Source organism: Hyperolius riggenbachi, chromosome 2 (assembly GCF_040937935.1).
Source record: "Hyperolius riggenbachi isolate aHypRig1 chromosome 2, aHypRig1.pri, whole genome shotgun sequence".
Taxonomy (NCBI): Eukaryota; Metazoa; Chordata; class Amphibia; order Anura; family Hyperoliidae; genus Hyperolius; species Hyperolius riggenbachi.
In genome coordinates, this window is record NC_090647.1 from 317,564,595 (window position 1) to 317,588,107 (window position 23,513).

Here is a 23,513-nt window from a genome sequence, read left to right on the forward strand (position 1 = left end):
AACCCAGGGCTGCCCAATAGGTCGATCGCGATCTAACGGTAGATCGCGACCGCCTCCTTGGTAGATCGCGGCCTCTTGGCCGCGTCTCGTTAATGTTTGTTGCGGCCAGCAGCTCGTGTTTAGCTGCTGGCCGCTGGCCAATAGAATGCATGCAGGCGAGGAGAGAGGGAGGAGAGAGGCGGCGCGTCCGCTGCGTCATGGCTGGGGGCGGCGGAGGGCAGCCTGTGTAATGTGCGTGTCTAACGTGCCCGGCGCCGCCCCCAGCCATGACGTAGCGGCCGCGCCGCCTCTCTCTTCGCCGCTGCTTCTCTCCTACATCCCATTGGCCTGCCAGAGTCTCTCCTCGCCGCCTCTTCTCCTCCGCCTGCAGGTACATATACCTGGCTAACCTACACTGGGGGGCCCTATACCTGGCTAACCTACACTGGGGGGCCCTATACCTGGCTAACCTACACTGGGGGGCCCTATACCTGGCTAACCTACACTGGGGGGCCCTATACCTGGCTAACCTACACTGGGGGGCCCTATACCTGGCTAACCTACACTGGGGGGCCCTATACCTGGCTAACCTACACTGAAGGGACCTATACCTGGCTAACCTACACTGGGGGGCCCTATACTTGGCTAACCTACACTGGGGGGGCCCTATACCTGGCTAACCTACACTGGGGGGCCCTATACCTGGCTAACCTACACTGAAGGGACCTATACCTAGCTAACCTACACTGGGGGGCCCTATACCTGGCTAACCTACACTGGGGGGCCCTATACCTGGCTAACCTACACTGGGGGGCCCTATACCTGGCTAACCTACACTGGGGGCCCTATACCTGGCTAACCTACACTGAAGGGACCTATACCTGGCTAACCTACACTGGGGGGCCCTATACCTGGCTAAACTACACTGGGGGGCCCTATACCTGGCTAACCTACACTGGGGGGCCCTATACCTGGCTAACCTACACTGGGGGGCCCTATACCTGGCTAACCTACACTGGGGGGCCCTATACCTGGCTAACCTACACTGGGGGGCCCTATACCTGGCTAACCTACACTGGGGGGCCCTATACCTGGCTAACCTACACTGGGGGCCCCTATACCTGGCTAACCTACACTGGGGGCCCCTATACCTGGCTAATCTACACTGAGGGCCCCTATACCTGGCAAACCTACACTGAGGGCCCATATACCTGGCAAACCTACACTGAGGGCCCATATACCTGGCAAACCTACACTGAGGGCCCATATACCTGGCAAACCTACACTGAGGGCCCATATACCTGGCTAACCTACACTGAGGGCACGCAACCTATGCTGCAGGCACATATACCTGGCTAACCTACGCGGGGGGGGGGGGCGTGCTTAGCATTTGAGACGTTGGTAGATCTCCTGGCCTCGGCAAATTTAAAAGTAGCTCGCGATCCGAAAAAGTGTGGGCACCCCTGGCTTAACCACTTGAGGACCCACCCTTTAACCCCCCTTAAGGACCAGCGCTGTTTCAGCTGATCTGTGCTGGGTGGGCTCTGCAGCCCCCAGCACAGATCAGCGTGCAGGCAGAACGACCAGATCGCCCCCCTTTTTTCCCCACTAGGGGGATGATGTGCTGGGGGGTCTGATCGCTCCTGCCTGCCGGGTGTTGCGGGGGGGGGCACCTCAAAGCCCCCCTCCGCGGCGAAATCCTCCCCCTCCCTCTCCTACCTGGCCCCCCCTGGAGATCCGGGCTGCACAGGACGCTATCCGTCCTGTGCAGCCAGTGACAGGCTGTCTCCTGTCACATGGCGGCGATCCCCGGCCGCTGATTGGCCGGGGATCGCCGATCTGGCTTACGGCGCTGCTGCGCAGCAGCGCCGTACAATGTAAACAAAGCGGATTATTTCCGCTTGTGTTTACATTTAGCCTGCGAGCCGCCATCGGCGGCCCGCAGGCTATTCACGGAGCCCCCTGCCGTGAATTGACAGGAACCAGCCGCTCGCACGAGCGGCTGCTTCCTGATTAATCAGCCTGCAGCTGGCGACGCAATACTGCGTCGCTGGTCCTGCAGCTGCCACTTTGCCGACGCACGGTGTAAGCGTGCGGTCGGCAAGTGGTTAAGATTGGGTGGCTGTCGGAACGCTAGGAGGGGAGGTTCAGGGAATATCTTTTTCATTCTCTGATCCTTGTGTAGAACAGGATGAAGTTCTTTTGCAATCTTTTTTAAGATTTTCAGGCGTGGGTTGTAGGTGACTACCAGTGGGACACGGCTCTCTTCCTGGTTCTGCTTGTACTCCAGGAGCTGAGTCCTAGGGATGTTGTTAGCTTTCTTGATTTGGGTCTCAGCCATTAGAGGATTGTATCCCTGTTTAATGAAATTCTTTTTCAGGTAACCCAGGTGTTTGTCTTTGTCATTCCTGTCAGAACAGATCCGATTGCATCTTATTGCCTGGCTGTAAATTATGGAATTCTTTATGTTTGGGGTGGAAACTGTCATATCTGAGGTATGTGGGACGATCCGTCGGTTTGCGGTACATGGACGTTTGTAAGTTGTTCTCTCTGATGTATATGGTGGTGTCAAGAAAGTTAATCTCCCTGTGAGAGTAGCTCAGTTTCAGTTTGATTGTGGGATGGAAGGCATTGAAGTTCCTGTGAAATTGGATCAGATCCTCCTCACTTGCAGACCAGATGATCAAGATGTCGTCGATAAAACGGAAGTAGGCCATGGGTTTTATATGACAAGTATCCAGGTATTCTTCTTCAATCTTTGCCATGAAGAGATTTGCGTACTGCGGTGCAAACCGTGAGCCCATTGCCACTCCCATTTGCTGTAAATAGAGGTCCTCCCCAAAAGTGAAATAATTGTGGGTGATAACGAATCTCATCAGTATATACAGGCACTTTAATTGTCTAGTTTCACCAATCGCCCACCTGTAAGTCCCGCCATGAATGAGCCTGTATGTCCTGTTTGAGTTAGTGCACCACAAACTGGATGTTTATATGTGGCCAGTTTGTGTTTTCACATAAAGCAATAAAGCAGGTGATTTTTTTTTTTTTATTTGAAGTGTAGAAAACAAAACAAAGAATAAATACAACATAACAAGTAGAGGATACCTGCAAATCATTGTGGTTTAGGCTACTTAGTGTGGTGTACCATTGCACATCCTGTAAAAACAGGATACAGGATTGCACCAAAGTAAAAAAAAAAACCTCACGTGTGTCCTGCATGAAATGCATCACATACAGAGAAGCATACAGTACATAAAAAGTATGCTTCACCACAGCTGTAAACACACATCATCTGGTAATGTACAGTGTCTTGCATTATTCTGTTAATGTACCATTCGTACAATATAACATATTCTTTGGAATATAAGACGCTCCAACATATAATAGGCACCTAGGTTTAGAGGCCAAAAATCAGGAAAAAAATAAAATAAACCTAGTTGCGTCTATGGTGCAGGGGCGTCTTATGGACCTTTCCCCTCTAAACTGTCTCAATCTAAGTTACACTGCCCGCCTACACTAACCCCTGCTAAACCAAACAACACTTCACTTACCCCTGCTGCTCCCACCAACTACACGACACTAACCCCTGCTGCTGCCACCACCAAAACGCTACACTACACTAACTAACCCATGAAACATCTCCCCTAATCCTGCCACCTCTCCTCCTCTGTCTCACTCTGGTCATCCAAAGGGGCGCCGTCATTCAGAATGAAGCGCTTCAGGATCCAAGCCGCCACGTTCCTCTTCACCACTGTCTCCGTCTATAGCCTGCAGCCTTCCGGTGCACATGCGCCACTGCCATCCTCCCTGGTTACAGCGTCCTGGCACTTCCTGTTACATTTCCTCTACTGTGTGAACTGCAATGCTAGTACAGCTCTTACTTATATTTTTAAAGGGTAAAGGGATAGAGTTAACTTTAGTAATGCGATGACGGTTTTGTCATCCAGAACACTTGTTTTTATAATTTTGAGTTGTCCCCCTGTGTTGGTGGCCTCCCCTTTTGCTGTCTGCAGAGTTAGATCCTATTCAGCCAACTGCTGTTGTATTTATAGAGACACTGACTGCTCTTTCTGCTCCCTCTCCTAATGACAGAATGGGATGCTCTACAGAAAGCTAAGCAGTTCATGTTCACATTAATCTGGGAAAATGTTACCCGAAGCAATCAGGAAAGAAAATTTGAGGTGACAGTTATTCGCTATGTGTACACAGCTTTAATCATGCCAACAGTCTCCAGACATATCAAGTTCACTTCATTTTACACAAGCCAGTGCTGGTATTTACCTTTGGTTGTAAGAGTACCGTTTTGCAATGAAATCAGTAAGAGAAACCGCTTACTAGAATTTGCTTAATACATTTTGTGCTGGATTCTAGGGATGATACCCCACATGTACCCAATGAACAACTTGGGGAGAAGGCTGTCCTGGACATTGTACAATGGATGACAAATCTAATCATTCAAGTTTTTCCAAGTAGGTCATCAAAAACTATGTACTGAACTATTTTGTAAATGTTTAATTGCTATGGCTAAAACTATGATTTTGTTTTAGTGGTTATTAGCAAAGGTGTGTTCATTTAATAGCCACCAAGGTTTGATTGGATTCTATAAATGTTTCCACACTGAGCAGGATTCAAGATTCGATTACTATGGGTGGCTCAGGTCGAGGGTAGGTTAACAGATCTGGTTAGGGCAAGCATGTGACACCAGTAAGCCAGCAGAGACCATGAGGGGATCCGGGCTGGAGGAAGTGTTCACACAAGACAATCCATGGGAAAACCTTGGACAAACCTTGGGCAATTGATCAATATGATTGATTTCCTGATCAGTGATTGATTGGTCAGAAACTCATAAACACTGTACACGAGTATGAGAGCTGTTCTGACTAGTTCTTTGTTCTGAATTAGAACCTGAAGGTTCCTGTGCACATCTGTTGATCACCAGCATATGAACACAGTGCAGCATGTGCAGAACTGATCAATAAAGTGTGGCCATTCATTAAATGAGCAAGAAAATGTTTTTTCTATTGGTCATTTCCAACCGGTCTGCAGAACAATAATTATTGATCAGTGGACAATGTGATTGGTTTTGATGGGATTGTTTATTAGTGGAGAGTAAATATTGATTTGTGTATACTAGTCTTTTAAGGCGTGCACACACGCCATATTTCCGCAAACAGATCTGTCAGAATGGCCTTATCAGTCTACCGACACTGCTTACACACGTGCTACTGTCGGCAGAACGTCCGCCCAGCGGGAGGGTCTGACGGACCCGTCGTTTGTGGAAGTATGGTGTGTGTATGCGCCTTTATACTGCAGATAATGGCAGATGACGTGACATCTTTCCTTCTTATTTGAATTGAAATATTGATTATGTATTTAGAACTTCTCTGAGGTTAGAGCTTAAAGGAATTACATATGAGGGAGTTGTTTGGAAACATACAGTAGCTCCCACGTTCCCCACGGCTTTGGGGATTTGCATGCTTGATGAAAAAAAAAATGCTGCCAACTGTCTTTTTTTTTTTTTTCCCCCACATGCAAATTCAGAAGCAGCCGGTTGATTTTAATAGGTTCTGATTTCCTGCCTGAATTTGCGTGCTGGGAACCGCTCTAAATCACCCCTAATGGAAATGAACCCTCAGTCGAGTAACTTGTTTTCTGTGGAAAAAAACAACAACTTTATAGCATGGCCACTAAGAATTTTTTGGAGGTCCTATACAAGTTAATCTTAAGAGCCTCCACACCTAGAGCCCTGCACTGTCTGTATCACTGTTTGGTCCTCACTTGCAGGACACCATTTTTGTAAAATGTACAAGGATTTCCAAGAACTTCCTTAAAGGACCACTATTGTGAAAACTTCTACATTTTAAAATACATCTGTACACATACTTACAGTACAGTGTACTGTACACATACTTACAGTGCTGTGGCTGGATGGTGTAATGGTGAAGGGTTCTGCCTCTGACACAGGAGACCAGGGTTCGAATCTCGGCTCTGCCTGTTCAGTAAGCCAGCACCTATTCAGTAGGAGACCTTTGGCAAGTCTCCCTAACACTGCTACTGCCTATAGAGCGCGCCCTAGTGGCTGCTGCTCTGGCGCTTTGAGTCCGCCAGGAGAAAAGCGCGATATAAATGTTATTTGTCTTGTCTTGTCTTGTCTTGTCTACAGTATAAGAAGTACATTTTTTCCCCAGAATAAAATGCACTATAAGTTACTTTTCTTCTTTGTTCCTGAAGCTTAAAGTAGGCAGTAAAACTCTGACAGGTTTTGGACTAGTCCATCTCATCGTAGGGGATCCTCGGGGCTTACTTTATTTTCAAAAGCACTTACTGAACGGTAGTTGCTCAGTCCAACAACCAAAATAAAGTGCAAATGAGCAGGAAGGCTGGCGGGCATCTTTGTATAGATCCTTTCCAGAGATTGCATTGGTAAAGAATAAAGGAGATACTGAAAATCCCACATGAGGAGATGGACTAGTCCAAAACCTGTGAGATCTGTCAGATTTTTTTTTTACAGCCTACTGTAAGCGAGAGCAAAGTGTGGATGGAGCAGGCATCCATGTAGAAGGGACAGAAATTGATGGTGTGCCAACACCACTTTCCCCAGGTACCAAGACAGACACCAGAATCCAGAAAGCAAAGGTCGTCACCGCCAAGTGTAATTAAAAATAAGCTCTTTTATTGAAACATGTTAAAAAGTGCATCTGTATCCAGCGACAGGCCATTGTTTCAGGCTATGCAGCCTTTCTTCAAGCTGAGCAGCCACAGCATTTGCACTTACTAAAAGAGCTTACAACCAAGAGCTTATTTATAATTACCGGTACACTTGGTGCTGCTGACCTTTGCGGCTTAAAATAAGCAATAGCAACACAGGTTTGTGTACACATGTATTTGTAAATTTTAAAATTTTTCACAATAGTGGTCTTTTAACATAAAGGAATACAAAAAAATGTGTGGCACTGAACATGACAAAATGCATTAGGTGTTGCTTAACCATTTGCAAACTCCGCCCCAAGGACCTAACACCAATCGGCGTTAGGCGGTCCTGGGGCTGCCGCCGCGTCCACGCCAATTGGAGCGGTGGTAAAGTGGTTTAACCATTTAAGGACCGCATGCATTTCGAATGATCTGTGCTGCGTGGGCTCTTCAGCCCACAACAGCACAGATCAGCAGGCAGGCAAGGCGATCAGACTTTCCCCTCCCCCCTTTTTTTTCCCCACTAGGGGGATGTCCTGCTGGGGGGGTCTGATCGCCGCCTGTTTGTGCCTTGCAGGGGGGGGGCTGCTCAGAGCCCCCCTCCGCAGCGCTATTCTGCCCTCCCTCTCCTTCCTTCCCTCCCCTCCTCACTGTGGGCGGCACAAGACAGCGATCCATCCTGTACCGCCTCTGATAGGCTTCAGCCTATCAGATGCCGGCGATCCCCGGCCAATCAGAGGCCGGGGATCGCCGATCACTTTGCGACGTAAACACCGGGGATTTCTTCCCCGGGTGTTTACATTCGCCTGCGAGCTGCGATCGGAGGCTCGCAGGCTGTTCACGGAGACTCCCTCCGTGAACTGACATGGAACGTTTCCATGGAAACACCACTGCGACCAGCCGCCGCCTATCGGCGTTGGCTGGTCGTTAAGTGGTTAAACAGCATGTGTAATTGTAATGGTAGCTTCAACTTAAGAAAACTTGAGAATATATTGGTATACATTGAATAATGCTAGATGTTCGTTAAAAGGCAAGATAATACAAAACAAAATCACTGAATAAACTCCTTATGTGAGCAATTTATGCATGTAAAGCAGCAGCACTGTTTTTTTTTTTTAACTGTTTGGTTTTTTTGCAGAAATCCAATACACCTATGGAAAAACTGAGAATGGTAATCACACCTGTCATAAAGCTGAGAGTCCTATGTTTTTGTTTTTCTTCCCTTTATTACAGCCACCAAGGTTTATGCTGCTTTAGGAAATCATGATTTTCACCCCAAAAATCAAATGCCAACACAGAATAATTCCATTTACTATCAGATATCAGAATTTTGGAGGCCATGGCTAAAGTCAGAATCCATATCTGCATTTCAAACAGGTAATATGACAATGGTTACTCACTAAATAACATATTTTATACTCATCTTCTAAAAGAATAGTACAGATTTGTACTTCCCAGCGCACAAGGCCAGTTGTCAACAATTCCCCCCTCCCCATTTATGTCCTACACCCTCACTAGTGATCACTAGTTTGAATGGGCTCCTCTCTGTTGTGCTGGGGGGCAGACAAAGAATCAGTGCCTGTCTACTCATGCTTCGTGTAATTTTGCATTCCTGCCCAGATGTGCACAGCAGCCCATAGTGTTCTGGCATGCATACTTCCGAAATCACGCTCGTGTCTGAGCAACACTTGTCAAGTACGCATGACCTTAACACTCCCGTCCTTGGTTGCTGTGCCTATCCAGACAGGAGTGTGAAATTACAGGAAGCATGAGTAGACAGAGCATCCACTGCTTCTTTGTCCGCTGCAGTGGGAGCCAAACACGGGGCAAGGCAGTGCAATAGAGAGAAGCCACCCCCGTCCCGCCCATGACACCAGGTGACCAGTGGCGGCTCCAGCTTTAGATTTTTGGGGGGGCTCAAAGGGGGCACGAGGGCTGGCAGGCTGGGCTTGGGGGGGGGGGGATTGGCGAAAAATTGGGCGTGGTCATGAGGTCATGTGGGCGGGGCTAACTAATGTAGTTGTACCAGCTAACGTAGTTACATGGAAAAAAAAAATGAAGTAAACGCACATAATGACAGGTAGCCTTTCACCAGTAAATGCACATAAGAATCAGCTTTTCAGCAGTTAATGCACGTAATGACAGACAGCGTTTCCCCATTAAATGCACATAAGAGACAGCTTTTCACCAGTTAATGCACATAATGACAGACTGCGTTTCTGCAGTAAATGCACATAAGAGCCTGCTTTTCACCAGTTAATGCATGTAATGACAGTTTCCCCATGAAATGCACATAAGAGACAGCTTTTCACCAGTTAATTCACATAATGATAGACTGCGTTTCCGCAGTAAATGCACATAAGGGACAGCTTTTCACCAGTTAATGCACATAATGACAGACAGCATTTCCCCAGTAAATGCACATAAGAGACAGCTTTTCACCAGTTAATGCACATGACAGACAGCCTTTCACCAGTTAATGCCCATAAGAGACAGCTTTTCACCAGTAAATGCACATAAGAGACAGCTTTTCACCAGCTAACGCACGTAATGACAGACAGCTTTTCACCAGTAAATGCACATAATGACAGACAGTGTCCCCAGCATAGGTAGCCAGGTGTATAGATGTCCCCAGTATATGTAGCCAGGCGTATAGCTGTCCCCAGTATATGTAGTCAGGCTGGTGGTGGTGGGCTGGGGGCCCCAGGGCAGCTCAGGCCTGGCTGGTGGTGGGATGGGGGGCCCCAGGGCAGCTCAGGCCTGGCTGGTGGTCGGATGGGGGGGCCCCAGGGCAGCTCAGGCCTGGCTGGTGGTCGGATGGGGGGCCCCAGGGAGGGCAGCTCAGGCCTGGTGGGAAGGCCTCAGGCCTGGCTGGTGGTGGTGGGATGGGGGCCCAGGGCACCTCAGGCCTGGCTGGTGGTGGTGGAATGGGGGGCCCCAGGGAGGGCAGCTCAGGCCTGGTGGGAAGGCCTCAGGCCTGGCTGGTGGTGGTGGGATGGGGGCCCAGGGCACCTCAGGCCTGGCTGGTGGTGGTGGAATGAGGGGCCCCAGGGAGGGCAGCTCAGGCCTGGTGGGAAGGCCTCAGGCCTGGCTGGTGGTGGTGGGATGGGGGCCCAGGGCACCTCAGGCCTGGCTGGTGGTGGTGGAATGGGGGGCCCCAGGGAGGGCAGCTCAGGCCTGGTGGGAAGGCCTCAGGCCTGGCTGGTGGTGGTGGGATGGGGGCCCAGGGCACCTCAGGCCTGGCTGGTGGTGGTGGAATGGGGGGCCCCAGGGAGGGCAGCTCAGGCCTGGTGGGAAGGCCTCAGGCCTGGCTGGTGGTGGTGGGATGGGGGGCCTAGGGCACCTCAGGCCTGGCTGGTGGTGGTGGTGGGATGGGGGGCCCCAGGGAGGGCAGCTCAGGCCTGGTGGGGAAGGCCTTAGGCCTGGCTGGTGGTGGTGGGATGGAGGGGCCCCAGGGCAGAAAAACTATTTGGAATTGGCAGGCTGGCTGGAGAGGACAGTCAGCCACCGCACCCACCTTGTCGGAGTTCCTGCTGCTGGCTGTCCTGTCAGCTCCGCTCCAGCCTCCTTCAGAGTCCAGCCTGAGCCTCCAGTCCACTCCCGGGCCGTGCCGTGCGCAGCGCTGTCTGACTGACACTGTCCGAGTCCGACCGTCCATGTGGTTCGGTGCCTGGCCTGGGTGGGGGTGTGTGTGTCACACTGGCAGTCTGGCACTGCGTGACTGGCCTGGCGTGGTGGCGTGCCGCAGAGAGAGTGACGCAGACACTCTCACGATGTTGCGGAGTCGGCGGCAACTGGCTGCGCTGCGGGCGGCGGCAAATGTCACGTGACGCCGGACGCGCCACGTGACACATTTTATAACGCCGCTAGAGTCACCACCACCGTACGTGGTGTACCTCCCCCTGGGGCGGGCCTGAGGCTGAGCAGGGTAGGTGGGTGGGAGTCCGTGTGGTGGGACTGGGACTGCCCGGACTGATGATTCGCTGGGGTGGGTGGTGCCACACAGCCCAAGCCCTCGCCCTCCAGTCCTCCCACCCAGGCAGCCAGGCTCGGCGGCTCCACTGCACTGCATTGCAGACGAGCCGAGGTCGGGTCGGAGCGGACACTTGCGGCGGCGGGGGGGGGGCTTTGAGGGGGGCTAATGAGTTGCCAGCTGGGGCTTAAGCCTGGGTAAGCCCCAGCGTGGCGCCGCCACTGCAGGTGACGCAGCTTCCTCAGGCGGCGTCACGCATCAGGGCGGCATCCATCCCCCTTCCTCCCTCCCTGGCTGCTCACCCTCCTCCCTTCCCGGCCGCCGCTCATCCCCCTTCCTTCCCAGCGGCAGCTGACTCCTGCAGCAGGACAGGCTTGCTGGGTCTCCCTCGGCTTGTCTTCCTACCAAAAGACCTCAGATTGCGTAACCCGCAAAGCCGCTGAAGAGGACAGCGCTGGCTCCCATTGCGCGTTTACTTTCGGTAACTATACTACCTGTACTGGGGGCACTTATACTATCTATACAGGGGCAACTATAGTACCTATACAGGGGCAACTATACTAGCTACCTATACAGGGGCAACTATACTACCTCTATTGGGGCAACTATACTAGCTACCTATACAGGGGCAACTATACTACTTATATTGGGATAACTATACTAGCTACCTGCCTATACTGGGTAAACTATACTACCTATACTGGGGCAACTATACTAGCTACGCACCTGTACTGTGGCAACTATACTAGGTACCTATACTGGGGACAACTATTGCTGGCTACCCTATACAGGGGGCACCTATACCTGGCTACCTACCTATACTGAGGGTGAAAATGTTCAGGGGGGGGGGGGGTCACATCCCCTCAAGAGTCTAGAACTGAGAGAAGCTCATCCAAAACAGAGAACATGCAAGTAGAAGGATACCATAATACACATGCTGGCATAGACATAGTGTCAGCTTAGGTGTCTTTTAAACAGTGACAATTTGGCACTTAGGGTTGATTTAAAACAAATCAAGGAAGGACAGATCTTAGTATGAGTCAGCAGGAAGTTTTGAGATAGGATGGTACCATTTATTGGCTAACTTTTAAAAAAAGAGTATGCTTTTGCCTAATAAACCGCCTTCAGACTTTTTCCCTGCATACTGACAAGATGTTAGAGCACACAGCTTTATATAAATTAAACACCAGAAAGCGATACATAGATTGTTTTGCAAATATAAATCAATGTCATTCAGATGTCATCCTATTTCAAAAGGTCCTGCTTTCACTGATGGCTAACAGTACAACTCTCTACTGCTTCTAAAATGAGTCAGGTGACAGCAGATGTTGTCTGTCGTCATCACACACTGGGAAGTCAGAGAGATGGAGAGATCTCTGGAATTCAGGCAGCAGAGAAAAGTAGTGTGGCCGCGCTTTCGGACCAGGAGAGATGATTTACTTTGACATATGACCTTTTATCTCTCCAAGTCCTGACGCTCTTCTGCTTTTACTTGCCCAAGGTTATGGCCTTTGTGGCCTTTCCAGAAATTAAGGCCTGAAGATGAGGCTGCTGACATAAAGGATGCCTGTACTATAGTTTCAGCTGACACAAATCTAACGTGTACATAGCTTATGCAGTAAGCACTTTCTCTTTGCCGTGCTAGAACTCCACATTTAAATAGAGAGTTGTTGTTCTCCCCAGGTTTGCATAGGTTTTCTATGTGTGCCCATGTTTCCTCTCACATCCCAAAAACATACTGATAGATTAGTTGACTTCAGCTAAAATTGGCCCTAGACTACTAGGGACATCAGAATGTGAACCTCATTGCAGGACATATAAAGGTGAAAGCTATTTTATGAGATCCATAAAAAGCTGTAGACTAGATGTCATCAAAAGTAATAGATGTATATAATAACGATAATACAAAATAAAAGGTTGTGTTCATATATTTGCATGTGTTCAATTTGCAGGAGCATTTTACAGTGAGCAGTTGGTGAGCACAGGATCTGTGGGGCGGATTATCATCCTTAATACCAATTTGTACTACGATTCTAATAGTGTCACAGCCAATATGGAGGATCCCGCGGGTCAATTTGCTTGGTTAGAAAATCAATTAACTGATGCCTCCCAGAAAAGGGAAAAGGTAAAATGAAAGTTTTAAATAAAATTGGGATGTTTTAGTAATTTGGTGTGGCATGTGCAGTGCGCCATGGCACAAAATGGGCATGGTCATGACAGATTGTTGGTATAGCCCAAAAAACGCTTGTGAACCTACTGGGAGGATAACAAGGAATCAATTGCTCCTTCCTTAGCCATACTATGGATAAAGCCCCCTCTCCTTGGAAAAAGCCATAGAAGATGTATCAAAATAGACATTGCATGTAGTGTTATATCTACTTCTTGAATCTGTCATCATAATTAAAGGACACCCGAGGTGAAAATAAACTAATGAAATAATTGTATCTATTCTCCTTGTCCTAAAAATGTCTTTTTAAAAAATTCCACAGTTTTATATTTAAATCTACTTTTTAAGTTTTTTTTATTGTTTTTTCTCAATGACACATTCATTGAAGTATGCCAGAGCTAAAATCTATGAACTACTGACCCCTTTTATCTCTTTCCTGCTCTCAGAAGCCATTTTCTGCTAGTAAAGTGTTTTATAGTTGTAATTTGTTATCAGTGAGGGTCACACTGTAGTCTGACCCAGTCCTGACTCATACAGGAACCGCCACTTACATACCTGATGTTTAACTCTTTCGGGCAGAGAAAGAAAAAAAGGAACACAGAATAGTTACCTGGTACCCAGTATATAACAGTATACAGGTGATTGACTGACTGGATTGGTCAACTCTCCATCTCCATAAGTAGATTGGTCAGCTCTCCCTGTTGTGCTGTGCCTCTTTCACCCTTCTGGCCCGCCCTTGTATCTTATTTACCTCCTTCTCCGACTCTCAGATTTCGCAAATGGCATCAATGACACCCGGCGTATAATATACTGTATTTGTGTGCTAGGCACTGTACACACCCATATCTATCTCACCATGTCACGTCACCTCGGCTATCCTTTAAGCAAGCATATCCACCAAACATGAGTTAAGGCAGAAAGTTCTCTCAAACAATATATCAATACATTGTGTTCTTCCAGATAACATAATTAGAAAGAATGTACCCACAAACAACATAATTATGCTGCATAGCACCCCAAAAACATAGCTAGACAGTGTGTTCCCCAAACAACACAATTAAGTGACGTATACCGCCAATGTACGCCTCAAATCAACGGTGTTCAGAGGTGCATGTTACAATAAATAAAAAGAGAACATACCTTGCTTTCTGCTCACTCACTTCCAGCAGCCTATTCATCTAATGCAAGCGATACTTCCATTAGCTGGCCTTCTGGATTATTATGTTAAGTGATGCAGTAGAGCACAAATCCCCCTGCATCACCCAACATTGCAGACTGGATGCTCTTCCCCCTGCCTCATAGGAAGCAGGACTCCTTAGCCATGTGGCAGGATCAGGGCACAGGGCGTAAATTCATTGACCAAGTGACACCACAATTTACACCCCTCTCATTAAAGATACATTTAGTCTACAGTGGCAGAAAGATTATAGCATGTACTTAAAGAGAAACTCCGACCAAGAATTGAACTTTATCCCAATCAGTAGCTGATACCCACTTTTACATGAAAAATATAATGATTTTCACAAACAGACCATCAGGGGGCGCTGTATGACTGTTTTTGTGCTGAAACCCCTCCCACAAGAGGCTCTGGTACCGTAAGGTACTCTGGGCAAACTGCCACAATGTAACAATGACACACACAGGAAATGGCTGTTTATAGCTGTCTGTTAAAGCCAGAACAGCTACATAATCTGCCCACAGTAACAATGTCATCATGTAATACATGTCAGAATGTGAATCTGGGAGATGAAAGATTTTACAATGAGCAAACTCTGACTAAATCATGTATACATAATTATTGTAAAAATTAAGCACCTTTTTATATTAAATTATTTTCACTGGAGTTCCTCTTTAAGGGTTTTCATCCCAAACAACTTAGTTAAAGAGGAACTTCAGTGAAAATAATGTAATAAAAAAGTGCTTCATTTTTACAATAATGATGTATAAATGATTTAGTCAGTGTTTTCTTACCACATGGTGACATTGTTACTGCTGGCAGGTGATGTCAATGGAAGAACTTCACCTGCTTGCTTTTTTTTGGCAGTTGGACCCAGCTGTAAACAGCTGATATTTCCCATAATGCAATGAGGTTCACAGACAGGAATCTGCCAGGACCATGGTCCACAGTTTCCTGTGGGAGGAGTTTCACCACAATATAAGCCATACAGAGCCCCCTGATGATCCGTTTGTAAAAGGAAAAGATGTCTCATGGGAAACGGGGTATCAGCTACTGATTGGGATGAAGTTCAATTCTTGGTCACGGTTTCTCTTTAAACTTATGTAACTGAATTTCCAGCCATGTGCAAATAACTTGCCAAATTATTTTAAGAAATGTAAACATACCTGATCTAAGCCTATTGGTGAGAATTACAATTATTAAAATCTGCATCCTAGCCAATTTATTGTATGTGGTACAGAACCTTCCAAATGAGTTACCTAATTCTATCTTCACAAATATTAACAAGGAAGTCACCTATTTATTTCTGCAAGGTAAAGAGCAAGAATAATTTCCACATGATTGACTTGACCAACTCTAGGGTGTTCCAAAACTAATGATGTACTTGTGCCTTTTTTAGACCTACACAGAATAAAATCATGATATAAATTAAAAAATCCCTAATAAATATTATCAATGGCACTAAATCTATATAAAATGAACTCCCCCACAGTGGAGGTTCACAATGGACTGGCCAATAGGGAGGGGCGAGGGGTTGGGGTGAGCATCCTTGCTTGCCTACAGGGTGCTTCTCCTCTGGCCCCCAGTCCATATGGGATCCACCAGCTTACCTAGAAGAGACCACATCTGTGCCGCATTTTGAAATTCCCAGCGAAGTCATGCTCTTGCGCCTGATGAAATGCATGCTGGGAAATATTGTCTTTGGATGCAAGTGCAATTGTCGCAAGTGCAATACTATGGCAGGAACTTCTGTGTCCTTTCCTGGGGAAGAGACTACAGACGGGGTTGGCAGAGACCTGCTCCCCTTATGGGAAGGTTCATTTGATATATTTCTAGTTCCAGTTGTTCAATTGCCTTTAATTTTCAATTTTTATTTCCATTGAAGAAATTAAAGAAGACTACATATTGTAAATAATACCTCTGGTCAAGTAACATTTGTGTAGTTGTACATGGATATTATATACACTGTAAAGGCTTGTTAGAAAAATTGTACAATGGTGCAATTTGGAATGGGCCCTGGAAAGTGCTGTAGGATGATTCTGCCTGTGATACACTGTACTCTTAGGGGTCAGTGCTACAAATAACTAATGGGTAAGAAAAGAAAAACTTTCATAAAAGTGCCAGTTTAAATGTTTGGCTAGGATGGTCAGACCTGGCTTGGCAGTCTGGGGAACAGGGCAGATGAGCAGACACAGCCACCTAAACAGCATTTAACCAAAAAAACCTGGGGGGGTAACTAGTTGACCACTGATGGGCTTTTTTCCCTTGAGGTCCATAGCAATTTTCACCTTTCAGTGCTCCTTCCATTCATTCGACAATAACTTTATCACTACTTATCACAATAAAATGATCTATATCTTTAGGCGTTAATTAGGCTTTCTTTGGGTGGTACATTATGCTAAGAATTACTTTTATTCTTAAAGAGTAACTGTTAGCCCCCAAATTGAAATTTAAAACTCTATTGCAATGTTTTATTTATTATATAAGTGAGCCAAAAAGCCAATGTACAAGTTAAAAATCAATCTAATTTTGTTACTATCTAACCTTTTCCCCCAGCTCCGGACGCAAGCCGCATATCAGATACTGTAGCATGCAGAGCATGCCTATGTCTGGCCGACCCCCCTCTCCCCCCCAGGACCAGGTGCCAATATATTCTCCCCACCGCAGCTGACCGCTCTGACACGGAGAGAGAGCGGCAGCACTTCCAGAGCAGCACCGCAGAGCAGCCAGCGCCGTGCATCTCTCTCACATGTGATTCTCTCACATGTGACTCGGCGGCGGCTGCTCTGCGGTGCTGCTCTGGAAGTGCTGCCGCTCTCTCCGTGTCAGAGCGGTCAGCTGCAGTGGGGAGAATATATTGGCACCTGGTCCTGGGGGGGAGAGGGGGGTCGGCCAGACATAGGCATGCTCTGCATGCTACAGTATCTGATATGCGGTTTGCGTCCGGAGCTGGGGGAAAAGGTTAGATAGTAACAAAATTAGATTGATTTTTAACTTGTACATTGGCTTTTTGGCTCACTTATATAATAAATAAAACATTGCAATAGTGTTTTAAATTTCAATTTGGGGGCTAACCGTTACTCTTTAATCATTTTAATAGGAAAAATATGGAAAAAACATTTTTACTTAGTTTTTTTTAGCTATTATAGTTTTAAAATAATACATGCTACCATACTAAAAACCCCATCTTTTATTTGCCTATTTGTCCCATTTGTTACACTGTTTAAATTATGCTCCTATCATAATGTATGGCAACAATATTTTATTCAGAAATAAAAGTATATTTTTTCAGTTTTGTGTCTGTCACTAATTACAAGCCCTTATTTGCAAAAAAACTCCCCAGAAATATACACTCTTGACATACACATTTAAAAAGTTAAGTCCCTAAATTAACTATGTTTTTTTTTTTTTTAAATGTCACCTTTTTTTTTAATTAATGTTTTTGTTTTGGTAACTATGGGAGGGGAGCTAAGGAGTTCATCAATTATATGTATTTTTCTTTATTGGGAACTTTTTACTTTTTGGCCACTAGATGTCCCTCATACTTTATTTTGATAATTTACTTTTGACTGCGTACACTCTTTACAGGAAGTAACGCTTGTATGCTAACTTTCATTTTTGCCAATGAATGCCGTCAGCTCATTGATATCGGGAACTTAGATCAGCGAATGGAAACCGTGTTCCTGTTCACTGATCTGTACACTCCGCGATCCGCAATGAGAATGGGCACAGGAGCCGACAGGAGCGCACACAGGGGTGATCACAGCAACAGACTAATATCTACGTCCCTGGGACATCAGATGAAGTCCTGCAGGGCATAGATATACGGCCCACGGTGTGGTAACTTTAGGACAATTTTCCACGTGTGAGTTTAAAAAAAAAGTACATTCATGTATTTTTTGATACTTTAAAATGATTTTAGAAAGTTATAGCTGAGATATTTAATGTAATGTCCCACAAACCCCCTCACAGGTATATATAGTAGCACATGTTCCTCCAGGATACTTTGAAAAGAAACGTGATAAGCCGTGGTTTAGAGAGAAATTTAACAAGCGTTATGTGGAGATCATTCAGAAACACTACGCAGTGATACAAGGGCAGTTCTTTGGACACCATCACACAGACTCATTCAGAATGTTCTACAGTAATTCAGGTATAGTTCAACTTATGTACTATAAGAAATGTTAAATATTCAATATCTAGTTAAGCAGACAATCTTTTGTGGTTTCAGTTGCCCCTCTTAGCAGCACATACACCTGTAAGAGAGTAGCAGTAAAAATAGAGCACCTTCCATAAACCCAGAGAGGATCTGATGGCCTCTGGAGAAAAAGAGGACAATATGTCTGCTTTACAAAGCCACAAGATTTAAATGAATGTTCCCTCAGCTTTGTGCGGCCATAATAGCCACACAGGATTCTATGCATCTAGCCCACCAGGTGAGTAGTCAAAGTGCAGGAACCACAAAATACTGTGGCCTCCTGCACAGTAGAGCTGTGCTTAAAGGATGATGGAAGGGAGAGGGACATGGAGGCTGCCATTTTTATTTCCTTGTAATACCAGTTGCCTGGCTATCCTGCTGAATCTCTGCCTGTAAAGGTGGCCATACACTGGTCGATTTGCCATCAGATCGACCAACAGATAGATCCCTCTCTGATCAGAGAAGGATCATATGGCTGCCTTTACTGCAAACAGATTGTGAATCAATTTCACTATGAAACCGATTCACAATCTGTGCAGCTGCCGCCCCCCCATATACATTACCTGATCCGGCCGGCGCGAGTCCCCTGGTCTCCGCTGTCTCTTCTCCGCTCTGGGCTCCAGGGCTGCAGCTTCACTTTACTTCCTGCCGGGGGAAGTTTAAACAGTAGAGGGCGCTCTACTGTTTAAACTTCTTGTCGGAACAGGAAGAAGTGAAGCCTGCCGGAACCCAGCGAAGACAGAACAGCGGTGACAGCTGGGACATGCGCCGGCGGAGCAGGTCATGTATTGCCGCTAGCGTCGGTCGTCGGACATTCGAACGCCGCTATCGATGCACTCCCCACCCGCCGGCGATCGAGCGAAAACTTCTGCACGGATGGATCGATGGGAACGATTGATTTCAGACGGAAATCGATCGTTCGGTCAGCGTTTGCGCAGCGATTTCACAGCAGATTTGATCACAGTGATCAAATCTGCTGTATATCGGCAGTAAAGTCGTTAGGTGTATGGGCCTCTTAATACTTTCAGCCATAGACCCTGAACAAGCATGCAGCAGATCAGATGTTACTGATATTTTTGTCAGATCAGACGGTGGCGTACCTAGGGTATTTGACACCCGCTGCTGGGTATTAAGACACCCCTGCCCCCCAAAAAAGAAAAGGCGCAAGTGCGGCATGCTAAGCATGCCACGGCTGGTAATGCCAGGTATAGGTGCCCCCAGTATAGGAAGTATAGTTGTCCCAGTATAGGTAGCATAGTTGCCCCAGTATAGTTGCCCCCAGTATAGGTAGCTAGTATAGTTGTCCCCAGTATAGGTAGTATAGTTGCCCCAGTATAGGTAGCTAGTATAGTTGCCCCCAGTACAAGTAGTATAGTTGCCCCAGTGTAGGTAGCTAGTATAGTTGCTCCAGTATAGGTAGCTAGTATAGTTGTCCCCAGTATAGGTAGTATAGTTGCCCCAGTATAGGTAGCTAGTATAGTTGCTCCCAGTACAAGTAGTATAGTTGCCCCAGTGTAGGTAGCTAGTATAGTTGCCCCAGTATAGGCAGGGCTGGTTCTAGACTTTTTGCTGCCTGAGGCAAACTTGTGAGGATGCCCCCTCCTCCCGAATTGGGATGATCACACAGCCACCGACAATTTGCACCACATGTTACAGCTGCGGTGAGCCCCCCCAAAAAACACCCTCAGTATAGGTAGGTAGCCAGTTATAGGTGTCCCCAGTGGTGGTAGCTAGGTACAGTTGCCCCCAGTATAGGTTGGCCAGGTACAGTTGCTCCCAGTAAAGGTTGGCCAGGCCCTCTCTTCACTTCCTGTTTCTGCCTGGCACTGCCCCCAGACGTCTGCCCCCAGAGGAAGTCGCCTCACTTGGCATCATGGGCGGACCGGGCCTGAGTATAGGTAGCTAGAATAGTTGCCCCCAGCATAGGTAGCATAGTTGCCCCAGTATAGGTAGCTAGTATAGTTTCTCCCAGTATAGGTAGTATAGTTGCCCCAGTATAGCTAGTATAGTTGCCCATAGTGTAATTGCCCCAGTTTAGCCTGTATAGTTGCCCCAAGTGTAGGTAGTATAGTTCCCCCTGCCTGCCGTATATCTGGAGGGCAAGAGTGCAGGAGGGGAGTCAGGTGAGGGGTCCCCGCTGCCGCTCCCTCTTGCGCTGCTTTCCCCCTCCTGCTCATGTCTTCTGTGAGAGGCCATTTTGACACCCCTCTCCCTATCTGTCACCTGGAGCACCAGGCGCCCTGGACAATGGACATAACACCCTTTGAGATCAGACAAGATTAACTGCATGCTTGTTTCTGGTGTTATTCGGACACTGCTACAGCCAAATAGCTCAGTAGGGCTGCCAGGCAACTGGTATTATTTAAAAGGAAATAAATATGGCAGCCACCATATTCTTCTCACTTCATTTGTCCTTTAAAATGGTGGAGATTTCCTCTTTTCCCCTACCATTCCTTACGTCACACATACATGAACTGTAGGCTGAATAGGCTGTCTACATAGGCTGTCTACCAAAATGATCCCAAACAATTTCAGTGGCTGGCAAAATGCTGGTGCTTGCATCAGGGCTCAAGAGTAACGCTTCAAAGCAAAGTTTGTTTTTCTTTTTTAGATTGCTTATTTCTTCTAGATGCCTGCAAAAGAACCCCTCCCTTCCCCCTAGACACACAAATACAAATTCCACCATGTTTGGGTAGGTCTCTGTGCTGCAAAAATTTGGATTTGAGCTGCTTTTATTGTTAATGTTATTTGTTGTTGTTGTTAATAATAATCGTATTTTTTTTTTCAAAATTATGTCACTCAGCCTCCTTCCTACAACAGCTTATGGACATGAAACTAGTATGGTTGGTTAGTGCCATATTTGTGCCCATTTCAGCTGCAAAAATAATATTTCTAACTTTTGTAGTTTTTGAGATATTATTTTTAAAAAGGTCAACAGTTACCTAGTCCCCCTAAAAGAATACACTGGCAGAGTGAACTTTAACTTCTGTAAAAACTTAAATATCTCAAACAATATAGGGTTGAACTATGATTTTTGCAGTAAAAACACAAACATGACACTAAACAACCATACCAATTTCATGTCCGTAATCTATTGTAGGGGGCTGGGTAACTTAGTGACATGACTATATACTCTATTTAGTACTGCAAAAGGGCTATAAAAGCGTAATAGTAATTATCCAGGACAGTTATTGGTGTATTTATTGCTGGGATTTTACCCAAGTTTACTGTAACAGGCTTACCCATCTTTTGAACTGCTTCTGTGCTTATGCATGGCTAATTTTCACCAGTTATTGAATGGAAATGTATTTGACAATAGCATTGTTAATGTGCATTACTATAGCAACGATTGCGTTTCTCAAATACCGTGGGTCATGGTAATAGCATAACGCATAGCATAACGCATGTGTAACGATTGTGGAGGTGCGATCGCCAGATGTGACACAAGGCTACAGCAAGGCGGAGCACGAGAGTAGCAAAAGCACAGCAAATCATACAATGAGGAGATAAGGAAAATAACAAACGCTAACTGAACACGAACACCGCACTCATTCGCAACAGTGCACGTGTTCATGCGCGGTCTCCATGTGATAAGCACAATAGAGACAAGCACGCCTAACTAACCACCGACAGACAAACCCGAAACAGAGGACGCAAGCGCTTGCTTAACGGTTAGCTCACCGAGCCTCCAGCAAGCTTGCTGGAGGCTCGGTGAGCTAACCGTTAAGACAAGACAGACACCCGAAAACAGGGACAAGCGAGAGATAGGATCCACAGCACTAGCGAAAAGAGGCCAATGCGATCCAGGGAGACAGAGAGATGGAGATTAGACGGATCCACAGCACTAGCGCTAGGCGAGTGCGATCCAGGCAAGACAGATAGAGGAGATAGCTGGTAGAACCGCTGCTCCAGCTATACTCCAAGAACAAAGATCAGAACGACCTCCTGTCGACCACCACAGGGACAGGACAATCGCAACAGACAGACAAAACAGATATGCAATCCTAACTGCACTAGGGAACCTGCCGCGTGCTGTCCCAAGAATTACTCTTAAGTTAATCTTTCAAACAATGAGCAAGGCTGACACTCTCCAGAGTGTTTCACAGGAAGAATCCTTATGACCAGCAACTTACTGTGGGAAACATAGCTCTTTATAGAGCAAGCCCACAAAGGATGTGGCTAGGCAATCTGCATAACAAACATATGCAAATTCTTCAGCAGCAAGCTGCACAACTGACAAAAGGTCTCTCTTCCAGAGACCTGCAGAATGCAGACCTGAACAGTGGTCAAAAGGCTGCCTGCCTGCGCAGGCAGCCACGCGGATCCTCACAGCATGGTATGCTGCTGGTGGTAGTAACGGTAATATTGCTGTGCGCTATCTGCACTCAGCAATCTTACTGCTGCTTGGCGCATCAACCTCATAGTTTTCTGACACAGAATGTCTAATTTCTGCTACAAAATTATTGCTTTACTATTGTTCCAGGTGATCCAATCAGCACCATGTTTATTGCTCCTGGAGTGTCCCCATGGAAGACTACATTACCAGGTGTGGAAAATGGAGCCAATAATCCTGGAATAAGAGTGTTTGAATATGATCGCGTCAACCTTAACATTCTGGTATGTGTTATGACTGGCCTTTGGATGTGCCCCATTACAGTAGCATCTCCTGTCAAAGTCCGAGATATGGGAAAATTACTGTATGTGATACCAGGAATAGCAATCTGCTTAGAGCTGATTCAGATATTATGCATCACTCTTTTGCTCAGCAAAAGGAATGGTACCTGTGATCCTTTGGCTTAGTGCAAGTCTGACAAGTCAGAAAACATGATTGCCGGGCAAGATGTTATTTCAATTAATGATGAGCATGAATTTCGCATAATCAGAATTTTGCAATTATGATGCAAAATCATAATACGAAAAGTTTTAATTTGATTCATAACCGCAATCAGAGTCTGTAACTTTGCAATTACATGTAATTTTGCATAGTTTTGCCCTGATACATGCTATCATTACCAAAATTGTTACGTATGTTATAGGGAATAGTGAAAACAAGTCAATAATACATTTTCAAAAAGACCTTGTAGTTTTTGAGAAAATCTATTTTAAATATTCAAACAAAAAATAGTTTTTTAAACTCTGTAAAATTACTTTTTGCTGTGGTAAACTTTAAGGAAACCTAATGTGGCCCTAAGATCCCAAGCTTAATTCACCTGGGGCTTCTTCCAGCCACCTGTAGTCCCCCTGGTCCCGCGCTATCTTTCTGTTTTTTTTTCCCTTCAGGCGTTGTGCCAGCCGGACAGCTGCAGACGTGGCCCCAGGCCACATGTGC

General features: G+C 46.4%; 1 protein-coding gene across 1 annotated transcript in view; it reads left to right on the forward strand.

The window, feature by feature from the left end:
- Positions 1-23,513, forward strand: part of SMPDL3B (sphingomyelin phosphodiesterase acid like 3B) — a 45,178-nt gene that overhangs the window by 13,885 nt on the left and 7,780 nt on the right. Inside the window, exons 3-7 of the mRNA XM_068265461.1 lie at positions 4,351-4,448; positions 7,903-8,046; positions 12,595-12,767; positions 17,959-18,139; positions 22,668-22,801. Of these exons, the coding sequence (XP_068121562.1) occupies positions 4,351-4,448; positions 7,903-8,046; positions 12,595-12,767; positions 17,959-18,139; positions 22,668-22,801 (730 nt within the window). The remainder of the gene's footprint in view (positions 1-4,350; positions 4,449-7,902; positions 8,047-12,594; positions 12,768-17,958; positions 18,140-22,667; positions 22,802-23,513) is intronic.